Genomic DNA, 17,742 nt, shown 5'->3' on the forward strand with positions numbered 1-17,742 from the left:
ACCTTGTTTTGCTGTTCTGTCTAGTCAGATGATTGGACATATTAAACACCAGACACACAATAGTAACAGTGCCTTGGTATTCTGATACCTCTTCTTTCTGTTTGGTGGTAAATTTGCTGTGCATGTGTTTAAAAAATAGATTAAATTATGTGTAGCTAGAAGAAAAAAATTAAATATCCTTCTGTTTTTTTTTCTCCTTATGGAGGAAGGTGACACTAATAATGGTGGGTCTTGATAATGCTGGAAAAACTGCTACAGTCCGAGGAATTCAAGGAGGTAAGTGATAAATTTATCATCCAAATAGAGCACTGAGAGTAGAATTCCTAATGTTCAATCATTTAAATCTGAAAACATTGTTTCGTCTCTTAATGTATCTCTCCCTCCCATATTGTTGAAAGAAAACAGTGGTTGTACCATCCAAATATCACATATATCACATCTTAATAAAAACATTACAATAAAAACATTACAAAACATACAATCAGTGGACTGGATTTTTTTTCTCTTTTTACCCTGTGTGCATGTGCTGAAGTTGCTTTCATGTGACCATTCCAGTAATGTGCATACAGCAGTAAAATTTATATAAAAATCAGTGCTGTAAGTAAGTATATATAAGGTCTAAAAGAAGGAAATTGGTTTGTATAATATTAAGGATGGTTCTAGTGTTGCATATTTTTTATCATTATTTATAATCAGAAAATGATGATAAATAAATTTGCCACTAAGAGACCACTTGATTTTGAAGGGTACTTTGCCCTGGCACATGCAAGCAGGATATAATTTGAGATAAAACTTATGAAAACAAAAATTCCGTATTTTTTTTCCTCCACTTGAGGGATTGTTTTTCTAAATAACTTTCATCTTGTGCAAGAACAAGAGTTTGCTTGTAGTGTAGTGTTTTGGCAGACTTGGAGACTCCACCTCAGGTTTGTTTACTTGTGTTATGTAAGTTCACAGACTTGATAAAGCACAAATAAAATCATGAGCATTCTCTCCTATTCCTCCATCTTTGCCCTAAAAACAGGAGTGTTTCATAATTTAGCCTTCCATTCTATGTGAAAACCCCACCTTTACTATCTTTACCATCTGAATGTAACAGTTATTTCTAAAAGTCCTATTTTTTTGGGGGAAAAAATGAGATAAAGATGTGTATTTCTAAAGGGAAACTCAAAGAAAAGATAGTTCTGATTTCCTTGAGTGTTCCCCAGGGCTTTAATGTCCTGAATGCCCATCTTGGCTGTCTTAAGGGTAGGAGCAGAATGCTGGTAGGGATTCAGTTTCTGCACCGCTCTTCACTGCTCACTGCTTTAAGCCAGGCCTCTGTTTTTTTCCTCTCAATAAGCTGAATTTTCCGTGTTTCTCCTGCCTTGTCCTCCCCAGCTGCATAAAACAGATCCAATTATCTCAGCCCTGCAGGCACAGCTTAGTGGTGTGAGACGAGTCCAGGCTTTCTTTGCCCTCAGGAAAGGGAGACAGCAAGCAAAAGTATTACATAGAAATCTATAATTTTTAGCATATTGCATGGAAAATTAGAAAAAAACAGCAAATAAAAATAAGCAAACAAACAAAAGCTAAAACCTGGCCTTGAATAAAGGGAATCAAATAGTTTACATCTCAGAAGAACATGGCTTCAGTCATTTTGTCTCAGCCGTTGGTTTGAACTTCTGAAGCTGTTCTGGCAACCATGAAAGATAAAAAAATGAATTGACAGAGCACAAGGATTCCCAGGCCATAGTGCATTAACTGTTTGGGTTGTTTTCCTTTTCAAAGTTGAATTACTACCATGGAAATTAGTGGAAATGAAAATGCAGTACAGTAACCACCACTGCAATGGAACTATGGTGTGAAATGTTAAAATCTGCCTTTTGGGCCCCTCTCTTTTCTCCCCCCTTCCCACTCCCCCAGTGCTCCTAAATTAATGTAAAGTTGAGAGACTAGTTAATTTAAAATTCCCTGAGGAGAGGAGAAATCTTCATGTAAGCAAAAATGTGGTCAGCAATATTTAACAAGGAGGTTTTGCTCCATGTTTTTAAAATGCAAATTTTGCTACAAAAATCCCACTAAAAATCATCTTTAAACTGAAGGCTTTCTTTTTTGACAGAGTCTCCTGAAGATGTGGCTCCCACAGTTGGGTTTTCCAAAATTCATCTTAAACAGGGACGCTTTGAAGTCACCATCTTTGATTTAGGAGGTGGAAAACGAATCCGGAATATCTGGAGGAATTATTATGCTGAGTCCTACGGTGTCATATTTGTGGTGGATTCCAGTGACATTGAAAGAATGGAAGAAACAAAACAAGCCATGATAGAAGTGTTAAAAAGCCCTAAGATATCAGGAAAACCTGTGTTAGTGTAAGTAGCATAATAAATGTTCTCCTAATAATCTGAAATTGGGTGAATTTAGACCTGAAGAACTATTTCTGTAGCTAATACTGCTGTAACTTTAGCACTAACCAGTACTGCAATTGGTTTTACGGTTTTATGTTTTATTTTATCCTTCTCAAGGATATTTATTTCTCTCCTCTTTCATTAGCCATGGAAAAATAACAATGTGTGATTTTTTTAATGCTTTAAAATTCTAATGTTATTTGAAATGCTAGGTTAAAAGGCTTTGCAAATATGGTGTGGCAACATGATGCAAAAATATTGTTTCTACTTATGCCTACATCAACTAATTAAATGGTAAATGGTTGATTATACTCAGCAATAGGGTGACCTCTCAGCAATAAATGTCTTGTTCACTTAACACATGGTGCTGCTGATGTATGATCAACAAATTCTCATTAAAGGAGGCTTGCTTTAATTGTATTGGGCACCTGCTTTTTCTCTGTTTATTAGAGTTCCTAAAAATATTGGAAAGAACATATTTTCTTAAATTCCACACCAAAAATATTTGATAACAAATACGCTTTGAAGTTAAAAAATAAACTCTGAACGTTTAAAATGATTTATCAAGTCAATATCTTTATGTCTGGTGAGCAAAAGACCTCCATAATGCATAAATTGCACATCATCCCTGTGCTATCTTAAAGAATCTGTACAAGTAAGAGACCTTGCATTTTTAAGAAATAATGATGCTCTGCTGAAGCTGAGCCTGGCTAATTGTGTTGATGAAGTGGAGGGTAGTTCAGCAAAGTAATGGTGTGTATGTTGAAAATAGATTAGATTTTACCTTTCATTGCTCTGCATGTTACTGGCACAGGCAAGGCAATAAAGCCAGCTTAGTTATACTCAAATGTGTTTTCAAAATGCAGCTGTGAGTGTGAAAAACTGTGCTGTGTTTTTTAATTAAATACAACATTATGGGGGTTTTGAGTTGTATTTTGGTTTTGTTGGTGGTTCTTTTTTTCTTTGGGGGTAGAAATCTCTATGCTCTAATCCTGTAATGGAGTTCGTTTGAGTGGCTGACTGGACCTGCAGAGAACTCACTCACTTCCCTGGATCTTGATACTGCTTTTTAATCCCTACCAGTAGCTAATCAGAAGGCAGAGAGTGTATTTATTAATTGCTCTAATGGTGACTAAACCAAGTTTGTTGATGTTAATACTTTTTATTAGATTAAACGTCAAGCCTTTGATCAGAATTTGCTTTTGCATCATCCCAGTTCTGTGGAGGGATCCAGTAGTTCTTTGGTTTATGCTCCTGTGTGAGCTTGCCTCTTGAGTTAAGAATTCTTTCCTGTATTGTCAGATTTCCAAATTTATGGTGAAATTTAGCCTTTTTAATGTTAATTTTAATGTTCAGGTTTTGTTTGTGGGTTTTTTTTTTTGGTTTTTTTTTTAATGATGAGATACTTGCTACCCATGTAGTAATAAGTTCCCTAATCCCTTGCTACATTTTTTAATTAGAGTATCTTAATCCATGCAGAATAGGCTGAATTGCACAATGTTGTTGCTGTTGTCATTCTTTATTCCCGTCCTGCCTCAACGGCGACACAATGTGGACATAAAATTGGTGCTAAATACTCTAGCTTACAGAAATATGGGAATATGAGAAATCTGATATTCAGTGTGACATTTTCTACAAAATTAATTGCTGCTCTCCCATGTTGTTGTTTATGGCTGCCCATGGAGGTGTCACAGAATCATTTTAAGACCATTCTCCTCAAGTGTTGATAGTATTGTGTTTTACTATCTCTTGGTATAAATTACTTAGAGATGCTAAACTTGTCATTTGGGTTTTTTTACTGTTCAGTGTTATCACCTAATTTATGTTTATAAAATGCTGGTTTTGTTTGGGATTAGTTGTGTTTGTTTGGAGTCTTCGTTTTTTTTTTTTTTTTTTTTTTTTTTTTTAAGTTGACATGGAGCATGTGCAAGAGGAAATGCAAATCCATGTGTTATGACTGATATTTTATACCAAGGAGATTTTTGGGCAGGCATTTTGTTAGGAGAAAGGTATTTTCTACCTGTTATTTTGATGATAAGGGATTATAGCTATTAATGTTTCACTTTTCTTCATGGAACACTTACAGCTAGGCTTAGATTTGTTTGGTTTTCTGTATATTTATGTAACTACTGAAAACACTGGAAAGTTACTTTAGTGATTTCTGCAAATTTCTGCTGCTAATAATTTTGAATGCTCAATATCAAATTCAGTGTAAACTGTAGTTTATAGTATTATTTCATACTATTTATTTTCAGTTAATAGTACCCCCTTATCAAGGAAAATTTCTCCACAAGTCTTTTTTGCTTCCCAGTTCTCTTTCAGTGTGTTTTATGTGTTTCACCTGCTTCTAACCAATTTACATCTGGAAATGACTTAGGTGGGCAGCTGTTTTCCCAATTATTAAAACTTGAATTTTGAAAATTTGAGTTTTATTCCACTACTGGAAGAACAGCTCTTGTTTATTGGCTAATTTCTCCTGTGTCCTTGGAACTTAAAGGTATTTTTAATATATGCAGTTAAGGGGAGAGTATTTAATGAAGTGGTTTCAGTGATGTCATCATCTAAGTTTATTTTTTGTTGCTACCGTGTAAATAGGATTTTTTACTTTAAGGTTCAGACCTTTGATTGTATTTTGGTAACAGTTAATTTCTGTTGAAGTTTTAATCTGGGATGGAAGGAATCCAACTATTTCTAAATACCACAATGTGAAAATGATTTTGATAGTAGGTTATTTTTTTTTCCCATGATGTGCAACTAAAGACATCCAGTTTACTTAGTGTCTTGCTGAATTGCAGTGCAGTTTGTTTTGCCTTCTCTAACTATCCAAATAAAGTGTCTTTGCACAGCACAACGCAGTTCAGGAATACATTTTTGGTTTGCTGTTTGGTTTTAGTGTGGAAAGTTTTTTAAAATTTCTTTTTGGAAATAACTTTTTTGGCTTAGTTACATTGCTGTTGTCTGTTAAATTTCATGGAGAGCTATTTCTCACTTAGTTCCAAAAGGAGTTGGTTACAGGAGGTTCCTTCCAACCTAAATCATTCTCTGGTTCTAGGTTATGGGGGAGGAGTAAGGAGTGTAAGGATGGAGTTCTATTTTTTATTCTCTTTTTTCATTAATTTTTGTGCTAGCAAAAGTGAGACTGCAAATGTGACTGTGTATTTAGGTAGGATAGGCAGCATTAAGAATGTGTCTTGTGAGTGTGTAATTAAGGATCATATTCCCCTATCCTGGTAGGGCTCTGCCTGTAGAGCTGAATAATATAAGTATCTCTGTGTCAATTTATGAAAAGTTTATGAACTTTTCCTATAGAGGTAGTATTGAGACATTCCTGGTAAGTTTTCTGACCTGTTGCTTGGTTAAGGCATCCCATTATGGATTGTTACTAATGGTAACTAATGGTGTCTGCATTGTGTGGAATTGTTTTGTAGAATTTTAGATTCCTGGGGAAAAAAAAAAAAGATTTAGAGTTTGAGCAAGTAAATATAAATGCTAAAAAAACACAAGGCAATTAAAAATACTTATTATTATTTTGAGAAAAGTAAATGAAACACTTTTATGAATCCTGTCTGTGATTAACAGTATTTTCAATGCTTCCCAACAGCACAGGGAGTTTCTTGACATACTGATTTAGTTTGACGAACCAAACTAAACTTTAGAACTTCTAAACTTTGAAGAAGTTTATAAGAACCAAAAAAAATGTCACTTTTGTCCTTTGATCCTTTCCTGTAGTTCACGTGTTTCTGTGAAAACCATAAAATTCTTTACTCTGGCTTGGAAAACAGATGCAGTTTTCCCTGAGAGCTCTGCTGAAGGGAAAATGGGGAGAAAAGTGACACAGTTGAGGGATCCCAAGAGTGCTTTCCAAGATCAGTTTGGTACGGAGGAACCACTGGTATTTCAAGCAGTTCATTTCTGGTGTCATCTGCAGCACGGACAACACCAGCAGCAAATTGCTTTGCAAGGGTTTCTTTTTTTATACCTGACTGCAAGCCCAAACTTTTCTTTAGATACTTGAGTATATTCTTGAGCGTTGTTCATGTAGATTTCTATGTTGTTGATCATCTGCCCTTGCTCCTCCACCAGAAGTGAGATCTGGATAAAGAGTTCTTTCACGTCTTTGATCTGGTTCTCCAGATTGACCAATTCTTTGTGTCTCTGCTCAATCTCTGACAGCTGAGCTTTAGTAATCTTGACTTCAGTGAGTAGATTTTCATTGAAAATCTCCCATTTTCCTTGCTGGAGCATGTCATTGACCTCCTCCTCAGACACCTCTTTCCCAGCTACTTCAAGCTGGCGGAGGATGAAGGTCCTGCACTTGTCCTGCTTGGCGGTGATGGCCTCGTTGTAGGAGAGCATGGCCTGCAGGTAGCGGTGGGACAGGAAGGCATGCTGGGCAGCCAGGATCCTCACTGTGGCTCGGGCTGGCCCGTGCTCATTCTCAGCTTTCCTCACTGCTTTTGACAGTTCATCCAAACATTTGCGTACGTGTTCTGCTTGGATTTTGATTTCCCTCGCTACGTTAGATTCCTTTTTGAGAACACTGAATCTTCTCATTGAAGACACAAGGCTTTTTTGTTGTTGGCTGAATTTATTGACTTCTTCCACCAGATTATTAATTTCATTCTGAAGCTTCTGGATTTCATGCAAGTGCCTTTCAGTTATGGGCTCTTTTTCATAAATAATGGCCTGCTGTTCAAACTCCTCCTGCTCCTCTTCTTGTACAGTTGCCCCACTGTTTTCCCCGCCCATCTGTAGTTCCTTAGCCCTCAGTCTGAGCTCTTGCAGACGATCTCTCATGGTTTTTGTGGTCAGGATTCTTTCCTGTTTTTTTTTTCTCCCCTCTTGCAACACAGGAAGTTAATTCCAGTATCTTTTTTTGCTTGGTTTGTTTGGTTGCACTGTAATCAAAATGTAACAACAATCCACGTTAGTAGTTACGGGTATATATGAAAAGCAGTCTGGAGATCAGAGCTACTTCCCTCTGCACCAAAGTAAAAGCAGCAATCAGCTGGAATGGGGGGTATTCTGAACAAGTTGTGATTTGTAGCCCAAGGCCATTTTTGAGGTATATTTGTGATGCAGTGCACAGAACTTAGACCAGAGAAGTGTGGAGAGGACTTTTATTTTGGGGAGGGAGAGAGAAGTAACTCCAGTTATTTTATCATTACTCTCTACTTGATGAAAACTAATCAACCTATCAATCTTTTTGGATATAGAAGTGAGTATGGCTGTGCCATTTTTGAATTCTCAGCAGGAAATATTTCAGTTTTTGAGATTGAGACAGACTTCGTAACGAATCAGCATTCTGGCATGAATTTAGATTATTAATTTGGCCACACTAAAAAATCTTCCTCAATTTTCCTTGCCTGGGGAGTTAGATAGTAACTGAAGCAGTTAGCTACAACAAAACAGAGCAACAGAACTCTCAGCTTTTAAGAACTAATAATTTAGCATGAAAATAAATTAATTTTTTATGCTTGAGTTTTTATGGAGTTTAATCCATATCACTAATGTTGCAGCATGAAGATTTTCTAAGCCCTTTTTGAATTACTGTTATCTACTCTTACACTGTCATTTACATTCTTCATAAAATTGATGCAAACGTGCATTGTGAACCACAGTGGGCTACAATTCAGTGCCGTTTCATATTTAACAGAAAGCAGATATAGTTTTGTTTTGCTCCCTAGCTGTTGTGCAAGCTTTACTGGAGAGCTAAATAAGAACAAGATATTTTCTAAAACATGCCCAATGGAAACTAAGTTCAACTATTTTTAATCATAGGGAAGAAGGTATTTTTCTTAAACTCTACATAAATGATTTCCTTGGACTCTGATCAAGAATGGAAGATTTCAGTAAGAAGTAACATGTTCAGGACTAGAATATTATGGAATTTTTACTTAAGGTCTTCTGGTTCAATCAGGTGTGTGTCTTTCAAAGGCCTGTTCAAGCATAAAGGTTAAACAGCTCAGTGGTATCTTTTGGCTGTTTCAGAGCTTTTAGGGCTATTTCTCTGAAATAGTAGTATTAAATAGGTGCAACTCTTATTAAACCCTGATTGTAAAGGTTTTATTTTTTCTTAGCAAGTAAATGTAGGATTTCTTAATAGTATCCAAAAGATGGATTTTTAGAAACTGCAAAGGGTTTATCCAGTAACCTGTCATTATGCAAATGATTTTCTTGTATTTGAACAGTTCCAAATGATACTGCTGTGGTATCTCTGCTCCCCTATGCATATTTAAAGTCTCTAAATAGATTTTTGTATAAGTCATGGAGTTGAGCAGTGTGGACATGTCTTCACAGACTTAAATCTGGCTTTATACAGGAGGATTAGCTGAAAAACAAAATATGAAATGCTTCAGAGGTCAGTCATGAGAAAGAATGTTGATATTCTACCCGAGTGTGAATTTTCCTTACTGCTTTTTTTCCCCCCTTAATGCCTTAATATTTGAATTTAGTATTTGTTGATTCACATCAAGAGAAGACTTGTGATCAGACAGGTTTGTAAATTATTTATTAGAGAGTGTTATTCTGGGGTGGAGAAAATGCAAAATGTATTCATTTCATGACTGTAATGACTCTCCATTGCTGAACTTTTCAGTGGATGTCCCCGTGGCAGAAGTCAGGCAGTTTCTCCCAGATAACATTATTCAGAAATGTTCCAGAGTTGCTTGGCACCACCAACAGGGAAACAGGGAACAGGGAAAGTTCAGCCTGGGGCATGTGAAAGGGCCCAGGGCTGCTACACAGGGCTTCAGAGAAGTGAGCTGAAAATCTGTTCTAGTCCAGTCTCGCACATCTGCTGACCCATGTTAATTTAGCAAGGCTGGGCAAACCTGGGATTACAAGCAAGTTCTAAGGGCACTATTAATGCTTATGCTATGAGGTGACAAGAATTTCTTGTGTCTAAGAGAATTGGTGCATTGCTCTTGAAATAGCTGTGTTCCTTGGGACTGGAGGGAGAAACCTCACAGAACTGCCAAACAAATCTGCAAATACTGTTAAATATCAGAGAAGTAAACAGAAAATAGTGGAGATTTTTTTTTCTTGTTTAAAGATCAGTCTCACAAAAGACTGGAATGTAAGCAATTGAATCTTAGTTTCATATCTTCTCTGCTGTTGGGCTTGCCTTCAAAGCCTGCCACTGAACAGGCTTGCCAATAATTGTGCTTGATTTTACTGGCAATTGGAATGCATGCTGATTTCAAAGAAATGAGGATGTCTTCATGACAGAGATAACCTTGGAAATTGTTATCTTCGCTTCTTGAGTGTTCCACAACAAGCTCTGTTCATTTACTGAGTCCTTGTTTTGCCCTATGTGTTTGTATATAGGGGCACATCCTGTTTTTCTTTTGATTGAGATGAAAGCACTTCATTTTCCTTGAAGTTTTCGTCAGTAAAGGGAGAATATGCCCATTGTTTAGAGTGGAGTAAATGGAATATGTGGACTGAAAGCACTCCAGTGACTTAGTGTGGCCCCTACATTCACTGCCCACTGCAGTCATTATCATGCAAACCCATTGGTGATTAAGTTTGTTCTTCTTGAAGCATCTTTATCTATAGCCATCTATAGTTATATATAGTTGGCAGGTTCAGAAATGCAATTCTCACATCCTTATCGAATATATTTTAAGGGTATTGCAAGAGTCTTTGCCTTCTGATAACTTGGCTGTGTTGCTCCTCAGGAACAGGGTTATGTGAATCTCTCCATTTAAATGGATGCCATGTGAGACTGGGGAAGTCTTGGTAAAGACAATTACCTCAGCACATTGACTCAGGAAATAATAGATCCTGGTAGCTGGACCACCATTAGAATCTGTCATGATGATAAAGTATGTCCAGAATTCAAAGATAATGAATTTGACAAAAATGACATTTTTTATATTATCTTGTCCATTTGAAAGAAAAGGTAAGTTGAAAGGTCCACTTGCTTAATTGCAAAGCTACCACATAGAATGTTCTTCCACCTGTCTGATAAATTTATCAGTAGACCTCAGGAAACATGGAACCTACATCCAAAAATAAGATTTGGGCTACATTAAGTTAAAAGACATAATTAGATATGTGAAGTAGGAAAGTTAATTGTCTGGAACTCTTTTGTTTCTGGTTGTACTTGGGTCTAATGCCTTCTAATTTGGCTTTGCTGGATTGTTTTATTTCTTCCCCAGTCCCCAAATTACCAAAGTCTCCTGTTCATTTTAGTTTCTGCTTTTGTTCACTCTTTCTTAGTTATTCAGCACTTTGATTAAAATGCCTGTCAGCAAAGGCTCTGTTTCTATTTGATCTTTGATACGATTTGCCACCTTACCTTGGTTTTAATATCTTCCAGAGAAGAGGACTTGCAGCCAATCAAGGAACAGAATCCTAGAATCCTCTCTTTAGGAGCTCTTTGATATCTATGATATGTGTTCTGGCTCATGCTGACTTCTTTACCTCTGCTGAAACTGCTGGGTTTTTGTTTGTTAGTGGTTTTTTTTTTTTTTTTTTTTTTAGGGAGGGTTTTTTGAGTTTTTTTGTTTTAATGCTTGCACCATAAATGAGGGTAGGTTTGTTTTCCTGACCCTTAGCTATGAGTCAGTTAAGGGCACTGGGTAGACTTTCAGGCAATGCGTCCCTAAGGAATTTCATGTTACATGTAATCCTAAACAATTTTTAAATTTTTTTTTTTTTATTCATTTCTAAGCTGCAGTGGAATTACATTACAGGTCTGTCATGTGGTGCCAAGAAACCAATCTAACTTTTTTCTGAGCACAATGGCAATGAGTAAATCTTGGACTCATACTCTGGAGCTTGATTAGTGGTTAAATGTCTTAAGATAGCAACAAAAAAATTAGTGAGACACATATACTATTTAAATGGATATAGTTTAAAATCCTTATAGTAGTCTTTGGGGAAGGCTGGTGTTTTGATTTGAAATTCAGTTTGTGCTCTCTCATGTTCTCACAAGGAAAGAAGGCACTTGTTTGGTAGTGTTTTGAAATCTTGCCCTGTTACTCAAAGATGTATCTGAAGTTACTGAAGTAGGAATCTTGCTATAAGTTACATTTAGTTTCTCCTTTGTTTATAAAGTTTCCTTTAACTTAAATACCTTGTAAACAAACATGCTTAAAACAAGGATTATAAGACAAAGGTGGTTGGATGAAAATATCCTCTTAAGCATCTCTGTTTTAAGATAAGTCCTTGGAAAAACATACTTTAAAATATTTGTAAGCTCAAGCTTCTGTTTGTGGAAAGTGTGGGAGTGGTTCAACAAGAAAATACCAAAGGCAGGGAGCTTCCCCTGCCTAAAAATATGCAACAGATGAGATGATAGTCCAAAACAGTAACAGTTTCAGCAAGGGGGATAATCACAATTTGTCTCTGGGCAACCAGAGCCTCCCCACCCTCACAGTGAAGAATTTTGTCCTAACATGTGATGTAAATCTTTCCTCTTGTATTTAAAACACTTCAGCCTTGTCCTATCACCATGTAAAAACTGCCACAAGACTTCCCCAGGGAAACCAAAATTACCAGAATGTACAAGAATAGAAATGCTGCATTTGAAGCAAGGTAGCTTGGGAATGCTCCAATTAGTGTGAAATGGATTGTGGGAGGTAGAGAAATGTGGATATTGAGCAATTCAATTCAAAAAAAAAAAAAAAAAAAAAAAAGGCAATTCAAATGTAGTAAAGCAGACCTGAATATTCAAAGAATTCATAAATTGGGGAAGAATTAGGCCAATGTTGCTGCAAAAGTGTAGCCAAATCATGCTGCTCTGGAGTGAGGTTTCCTAGACATGTGGAGAGAGGGAGAACAGACTTAAAATACTTCAAGATGTTCTTGGGCCTTTGACCACAAATCTCTAACATAGTCATGTTGTAGGAAATGTAGCTGTCTTGTGTTGGTGTTTTACTATTTTTGAAGTATTTGGTTCAAAGATAAATGCAGTGAATCAGCTGCAAATCTCAGCTTGTTCCTTGGAGTTTTGACATCTTGGTTATGATTGTGTGGCTGCAGATGTAGACGTGAGGAAAAGCATCTACCAGCATTTCCATGTCTGCTGACATTCCTGCTGATACTTTGGGTAATAGGAGGTGAGGAGTTCATGCTTTTGCACTGATATAAATCCCAGAGAGGGTGATAGACACTGCACCTCACTGACAAAACAATGATCTCACTCTGCAAGTCACTTAGTCTGCAGCTAATTCTCTGTAATAGGTAAGAACTTTGTTTTTATGGTAACTTTTTCACCTGTTTAACCAGAGGTTTGCTGTCAGTAGTGCCCTTCAAGAGTCCTCACAAACCTAGAGGTCACAGAAACCTAGAAAGTCATTATCTCCTCTGCCCAAAGATCACTTCATTAATGTCCAAATATTGATATATTTTAAAGCATTATTTGAAAATAAAATAGGAGCAAGAGAATTACTGGTGGAATAGGAGGTGGAATTGTTTCCATTTAATAGGATATATAGTTTGAACTCATACTTAACAGCTTTGCATCACTCTTAAATGGTGTGAGAGATTTGTCTTCCTGACAGAAGAAGTGCAGACTCAGAATCTGTGCCGTGCACCATCCCACCTGCTTTACATTCCCATTTCATCTCTGTCAGACCACAGAGCTGCCTATCACAGCCTTGGAACTCACCTGTAAGGCAGGGTTTTTAAAAAAAAAAACATACAGGCAATTTGACTATACTTAGTTTGCCTGTGTCTTGATATATCAAGGTGAAATAAAGTCTATTAATCTTGTCCAAAAATAGATTGTTATATCACTTACTGTCATTTGTTTTGGAATTACACATCTGGAAGCTGAATTTAAGTTGCTTTAGGTGAGCTCAGACATCGTTGGCTGCAGCCTATTTGACTAAGAGGTGGGACTGAACTGATAGCAAAGCAGAGTATGTCAAGAAATGTTTTCAGTAAATAGGAATATGATTCAGACTTGTGGTGAGAATGAGGCCACTTAACAAAATGAAACTAATTATAATTGCTGTTCTTATGACCAGTTCAAAAGCTAATATGAGACTAAAGTTGCCTGGAGATATTGTAAACAGGAGGAGTTTAGAATCTTAGTTTTAACTGTTCTCTTACTTAAAAGTGACCTGGAGTAACTGTCTAGGGAAAATGCTGACTTATAGAAATGTCTCCTACAGTCCCCTGAAGATGCATGAAATCATGCCAATAATCTTGTGGCACTTGATCCACCTTTTTTTTTTTCCATTATAATTTATCACAATATTCAAAGTATTGTTTTGCATGAGAATTGAAGGCATGAATTGAAATTAAGTCCCTTTATTTGAGAGAGAGCCATGTGTTAACCATCAAAAATTACTGATAGGTTTGCCTTCATCAAGAGTGGGCCCACTGAAACTGTTGGTCTGTTCTACTATTTGTTTGTTAAAAGTATGAAGAATTCTGTTTTCCATGACTTCCTCAAAAAAACTTGTGAACTGCCAATAATTGAAGAAGAAGGAACAAGCCAAACAAGGAGACAAGTCACTTATTTTTGCCTGTGTGTGGGTCAGGAGTTTGACTTTCATGGATGTTAACATAAGCAAAGCATAAAGAGACAAAGTTTTCATGCTGCGTCTGCTGAGGCCTCACTTCTCTGGAATAAAACATCCTTCTGATGGCTGTCCACAGGATTGCCCAAGATAATGGTTAATGGATGAGAGATAAAAATTCCAAAGGGAAAAAGGGTAGAGCAGCATTTTTAAATAGAAGATTCACTGTAGAGTGAAGAATATGGCATTGTTCTTTCCCCTTGTTTAGACTGCTGTTAATTTCAAAGTTTCTGTCTTTGTTTTCCCAGGTAATTCCATCCCTCAAAGCTATGACTTCTTGAAGTAGACTTAAAGACTAATCTTGATTGTAGGTAAACCATAAAGATTCATTTTCCTATAGTTGCTTTCAATCATGGATATTGTTCTGATGCTGCAATATTTTGATCTCAGGGATGCTTTGCTCCTCATTAATTTTGATGGACACTATGCAGATCTGACCCAAAATTTTGGGGTTGTGATCACTGATTCTAAATAAATATAACCCCCAAAGTAGCATATCTGAGATATTTATACAGATTTTGTATTGTAAAGTAAACTTTTAATACTGGTTTGGTTTCTGTTGGGGTTTTTTTTCCCCTCTTTGCTTAGTAATTGAGATTTTATAGACAGGTCAAGGAACTTCCATAGCATTCAGACTTTGTTTTTCTCTGGCAGAAGTGGCTTCTAAGAGAAATACTGTCACTGAGCTTAGATGCCAGTTGTGCCAATGCACACATAACACTCCCTTTCCACATTGTTTCCTGTGACTCTTAAAGTTGAAAAGCTCTCCAGTTGCTTAGAAAAATCCTTGATCTAAAAGCAGTAGGTGCCAACTTTCTCCTTATTTCTTGCATGAGGTAGGTTTGTTACACTAAGACAATTCAAATATACTTTCTGTGAAACTGAAATAAGCCAAGCATGATTTTATAGATGAAAGCTTCTTACTCAGCAAACTTAGTATGATAAACTAACAGCCACTCTGCTGTGCTTTCAAGTATGTTTTGATATATACCTCCTACAGCTTTTTAAACGTGAAAATTTGCTATATATGAACTTCAGCGGAGTTGGAAAATTAAAATCAAGGTCTGTCTTTTAAGGTAACTGATGTATTCCCTAAAGAAGAGGTTTTTTTGCATAAAACTTGCCTCAGACTCGGGTGCTCCTGTGTAACAGCCATATTCACCCACAGAAATACCTAACTCTTTGCAAGGCAGTCATACATTATTTTTGTCTTGACACTTAGGCACATTTCCATTCTGAACCCCACTACAAAGCCTTCTTCTGATATTTGCAAGTTTAGAAACATTAAGTAAGAGAAGAGTATTTACCTCTGAATCCTGTGCTGGTGGCTTTTACTCTTTACACAGGAACTCCTGAGGTTAAGCTTCAGTATAATCCCCAAAACATTTTTCCAGAATATTCCCTAGGCAACGTGTCTTGAGTAACATTCCATGAAGTATTTCTTTCATTCCTTCTGCTTCTAATTCTTCTATCGTCGACCAAGTGTGATCATCCTCAGGAGTGGTACAGTGAAACTGCCTTCTGCAACTGCAGGAGACAGGCAAATTGATTACTTTGTGCCTGGGGAATCTGGTTGTGCCTGTTTGCAAGCCAGCCCTGCTGGGAGGCGGATCCCTCGGAGTGCCCAGCAGCAGGAAGTGCCTTGGAGCAGCTGCCCTTAGGAGCTGCAAGTGGAGCAGTGCCTACCTTGGAAGCACAAGTGTAAGGGCACGCTGTGCTTTCTTCTGCACCAAAACATGGAGGGAAAAGGATTATTGAGGGTAGGGGGATCTGCTCATGGGGGCAAAAAAAAAGCCCCTGCAGAATAATGCATTTTACTACAGTACCTTGAAAAGACTTGAAGTCCGTTAAGAAGTTTGACCTAAAGTCTGAAGTGGGTGGAGGTGTCCAGCAGTAGATGGACCTCAGCAAAACTACTTCAGTTCCTGGGAAGAATAGGCAGAGACAGCTGCTTTTCTAGGTACAGCACCTCAGCCATGTTCTTGTCAGTATTGCTGCAGAGAAAGTGGAAGCTAATTGACCAGAAATACAAATATGACACCTTTCAAGGTGATAGAGGTTAAAAATCAGCAGCTACTGCGAGCTGTGGGATGTTAGTGTCAAACTGCCACTGAGCTGTGCAGCTTACCAGCTTTTCATTCTGCTTCAGCTGTGCTTTGTAGGCTGTGCAGAGCAAAAATACTGCAAATAGTGCAGTTATTTAATCTTCAGGTGGGAGAGGAATAGGCTGTGGCAACAAACACTGCTCAGAAATATTTCCTTCAATTAGCTGTAGATGAATTGGCAGCAATGCTGAGGAATGCTTTTTGAGACTAAGAAGCAGCACATTAGGATTTTCAGACTGTAACAAAATAGGTTATGTGGGGGAGAAAAAAAGTGGAGGTAATTTTTTTTTCCAGTCTTAATTACTTTTTTGCATTGCATCTCAGTTTTTCCCTGGTTTAGCTTTGTTTTCATAGCTAAATACTGAAAGGACAAGTCTTGTTCTAGCTGGTTGGTGAAAAGAAGTAGAGTATTTATAAACATATTGAAAATATCACTGGTTCTGTATATGCATTGAGCAGCAGTTTGGGAATCCCTGCACTAAATCATACAAAGCACTGTAGAAGTTCTCTCTTTAAGAAGTGGGAATTCATTATCAGGGAAGGACAGGGAAGGGCTTTTATGCTCTTGCCAGCTCTGCAGGCCAAGCCAGCAAAGTTGTGATTATCAGTAGGACATAAGGATTTTTATCCCCAGGATGATGATAAATATGTGAATGGTATGTACCACAAATAGTTAAGAATGGTGAAGATTGAGAGAGACTGGACATTTGAGAAGCTGCTTTTCTATGGTCTCCTTCATAAACAAATTCTTCTTGAAAAGGAAGATGAAAGATTAGATAATGAATTGTAGCTCATGAGGGTAAGGGTGACAAGGAATGTAGGGTTTTGGGCTGTAGATGCAACACAGCTTTTTTTTCTAATGATTTTGATGCTGAAAAATCTCTTGGGAGTAAAATAATTAAGAACTGAAGCTCTCATACTGGGATTTTGGAGAATAGGGACAAGTAAGGTCTTAGATCAAACTGAAGTGCTGACAAGTTTTGGTAACTATGGAGTGAATTCTTACCACTGTTACTTCTCAGCAAGGAATTAACATAAATACAAAGTACAAACTTTGGCCTAAGTTCCCTAAAAGCCATTTGAGTTCATGATAATGACTTGAGATTTCAGGAGGAAGGCTATGATGTCTGGTTCCAAAACCTTCTGCCTCTGAGCTCAATGGAAGCCAAATGTTTGTTGTCTTATCCAGAAAATTGAATCAGAATTCTCATGTCATTGAAATGTTGCTAAATTTCAGAGGAACATTATTTTAGTGGAATTCCTTTTTTAGAGAGAAGCAAGTACTAATTTCATATTTTCTAATGCTGTACAGCACTTAGCTTGAATTATTAATGTTGTAGAAAGTGCAAAAGAAGGTTAGATCGTATTTTTATACTCCTAAATGAATGTCTGTCTTCTAGAGTACTATTTTCTGCCGTATATAAGCGACAAGACAATGATATTCGTCTTACAGAATACTTATTTTGTGACTTATGTGGGGGTTTTTTGCTTTCCTGTATTTAATAAAATACGGCTTTTGGAGCCATTCATGCAAGTTCCTCCCTCTACACTTTTAAGTTTTACTCAGGAAGAGCAAGTTCAAAACATTGTTAGGCATCAGAGAGAAATGCTGGGTAGGAGGCAGAGCTGAGATGATCCTGAAGCACTTTAAAACAGGGAAATGCTCATGGTTTGGGAAGCTGCAAAACTGTGAACTTTCATCCAGAGGCT

The 17,742-nt window shown here is 37.1% G+C and overlaps 2 protein-coding genes and 1 long non-coding RNA gene across 6 annotated transcripts in view; 2 read left to right on the plus strand and 1 right to left on the minus strand.

Annotated features, from left to right (window-relative positions):
- Window positions 1–17,742, plus strand: part of ARL13B (ADP ribosylation factor like GTPase 13B) — a 29,446-nt gene that overhangs the window by 1,838 nt on the left and 9,866 nt on the right. For 3 of the 4 annotated variants that reach the window (XM_068180465.1, XM_068180464.1, XM_068180467.1), the window contains exons 2-3: window positions 206–276; window positions 2,102–2,351. In XM_068180465.1, the coding sequence (XP_068036566.1) occupies window positions 206–276; window positions 2,102–2,351 (321 nt within the window). The remainder of the gene's footprint in view (window positions 1–205; window positions 277–2,101; window positions 2,352–17,742) is intronic. The other variant, XM_068180466.1, reaches the window with a different exon arrangement.
- STX19 (syntaxin 19) lies at window positions 2,117–7,184 on the minus strand. Its single transcript, XM_068180473.1, has one exon. The coding sequence runs from the start codon at window positions 7,182–7,184 to the stop codon at window positions 6,306–6,308; it is 879 nt and encodes a 292-aa protein (XP_068036574.1). The 3' UTR covers window positions 2,117–6,305.
- Window positions 7,194–15,520, plus strand: LOC137468625 (uncharacterized). Its single transcript, XR_010996067.1, has 2 exons — window positions 7,194–7,270; window positions 15,221–15,520. It is a non-coding gene; the product is annotated as an uncharacterized lncRNA (long non-coding RNA).

This window comes from Anomalospiza imberbis, chromosome 2 (assembly GCF_031753505.1).
Source record: "Anomalospiza imberbis isolate Cuckoo-Finch-1a 21T00152 chromosome 2, ASM3175350v1, whole genome shotgun sequence".
Classification (NCBI taxonomy): Eukaryota; Metazoa; Chordata; class Aves; order Passeriformes; family Viduidae; genus Anomalospiza; species Anomalospiza imberbis.

What these genes read in the sequence shown, in the direction of transcription:
- STX19 (XM_068180473.1), bottom strand. Translation starts at nt 7,184, where the DNA reads ATGAGAGATCGTCTGCAAGAGCTCAGACTGAGGGCTAAGGAACTACAG.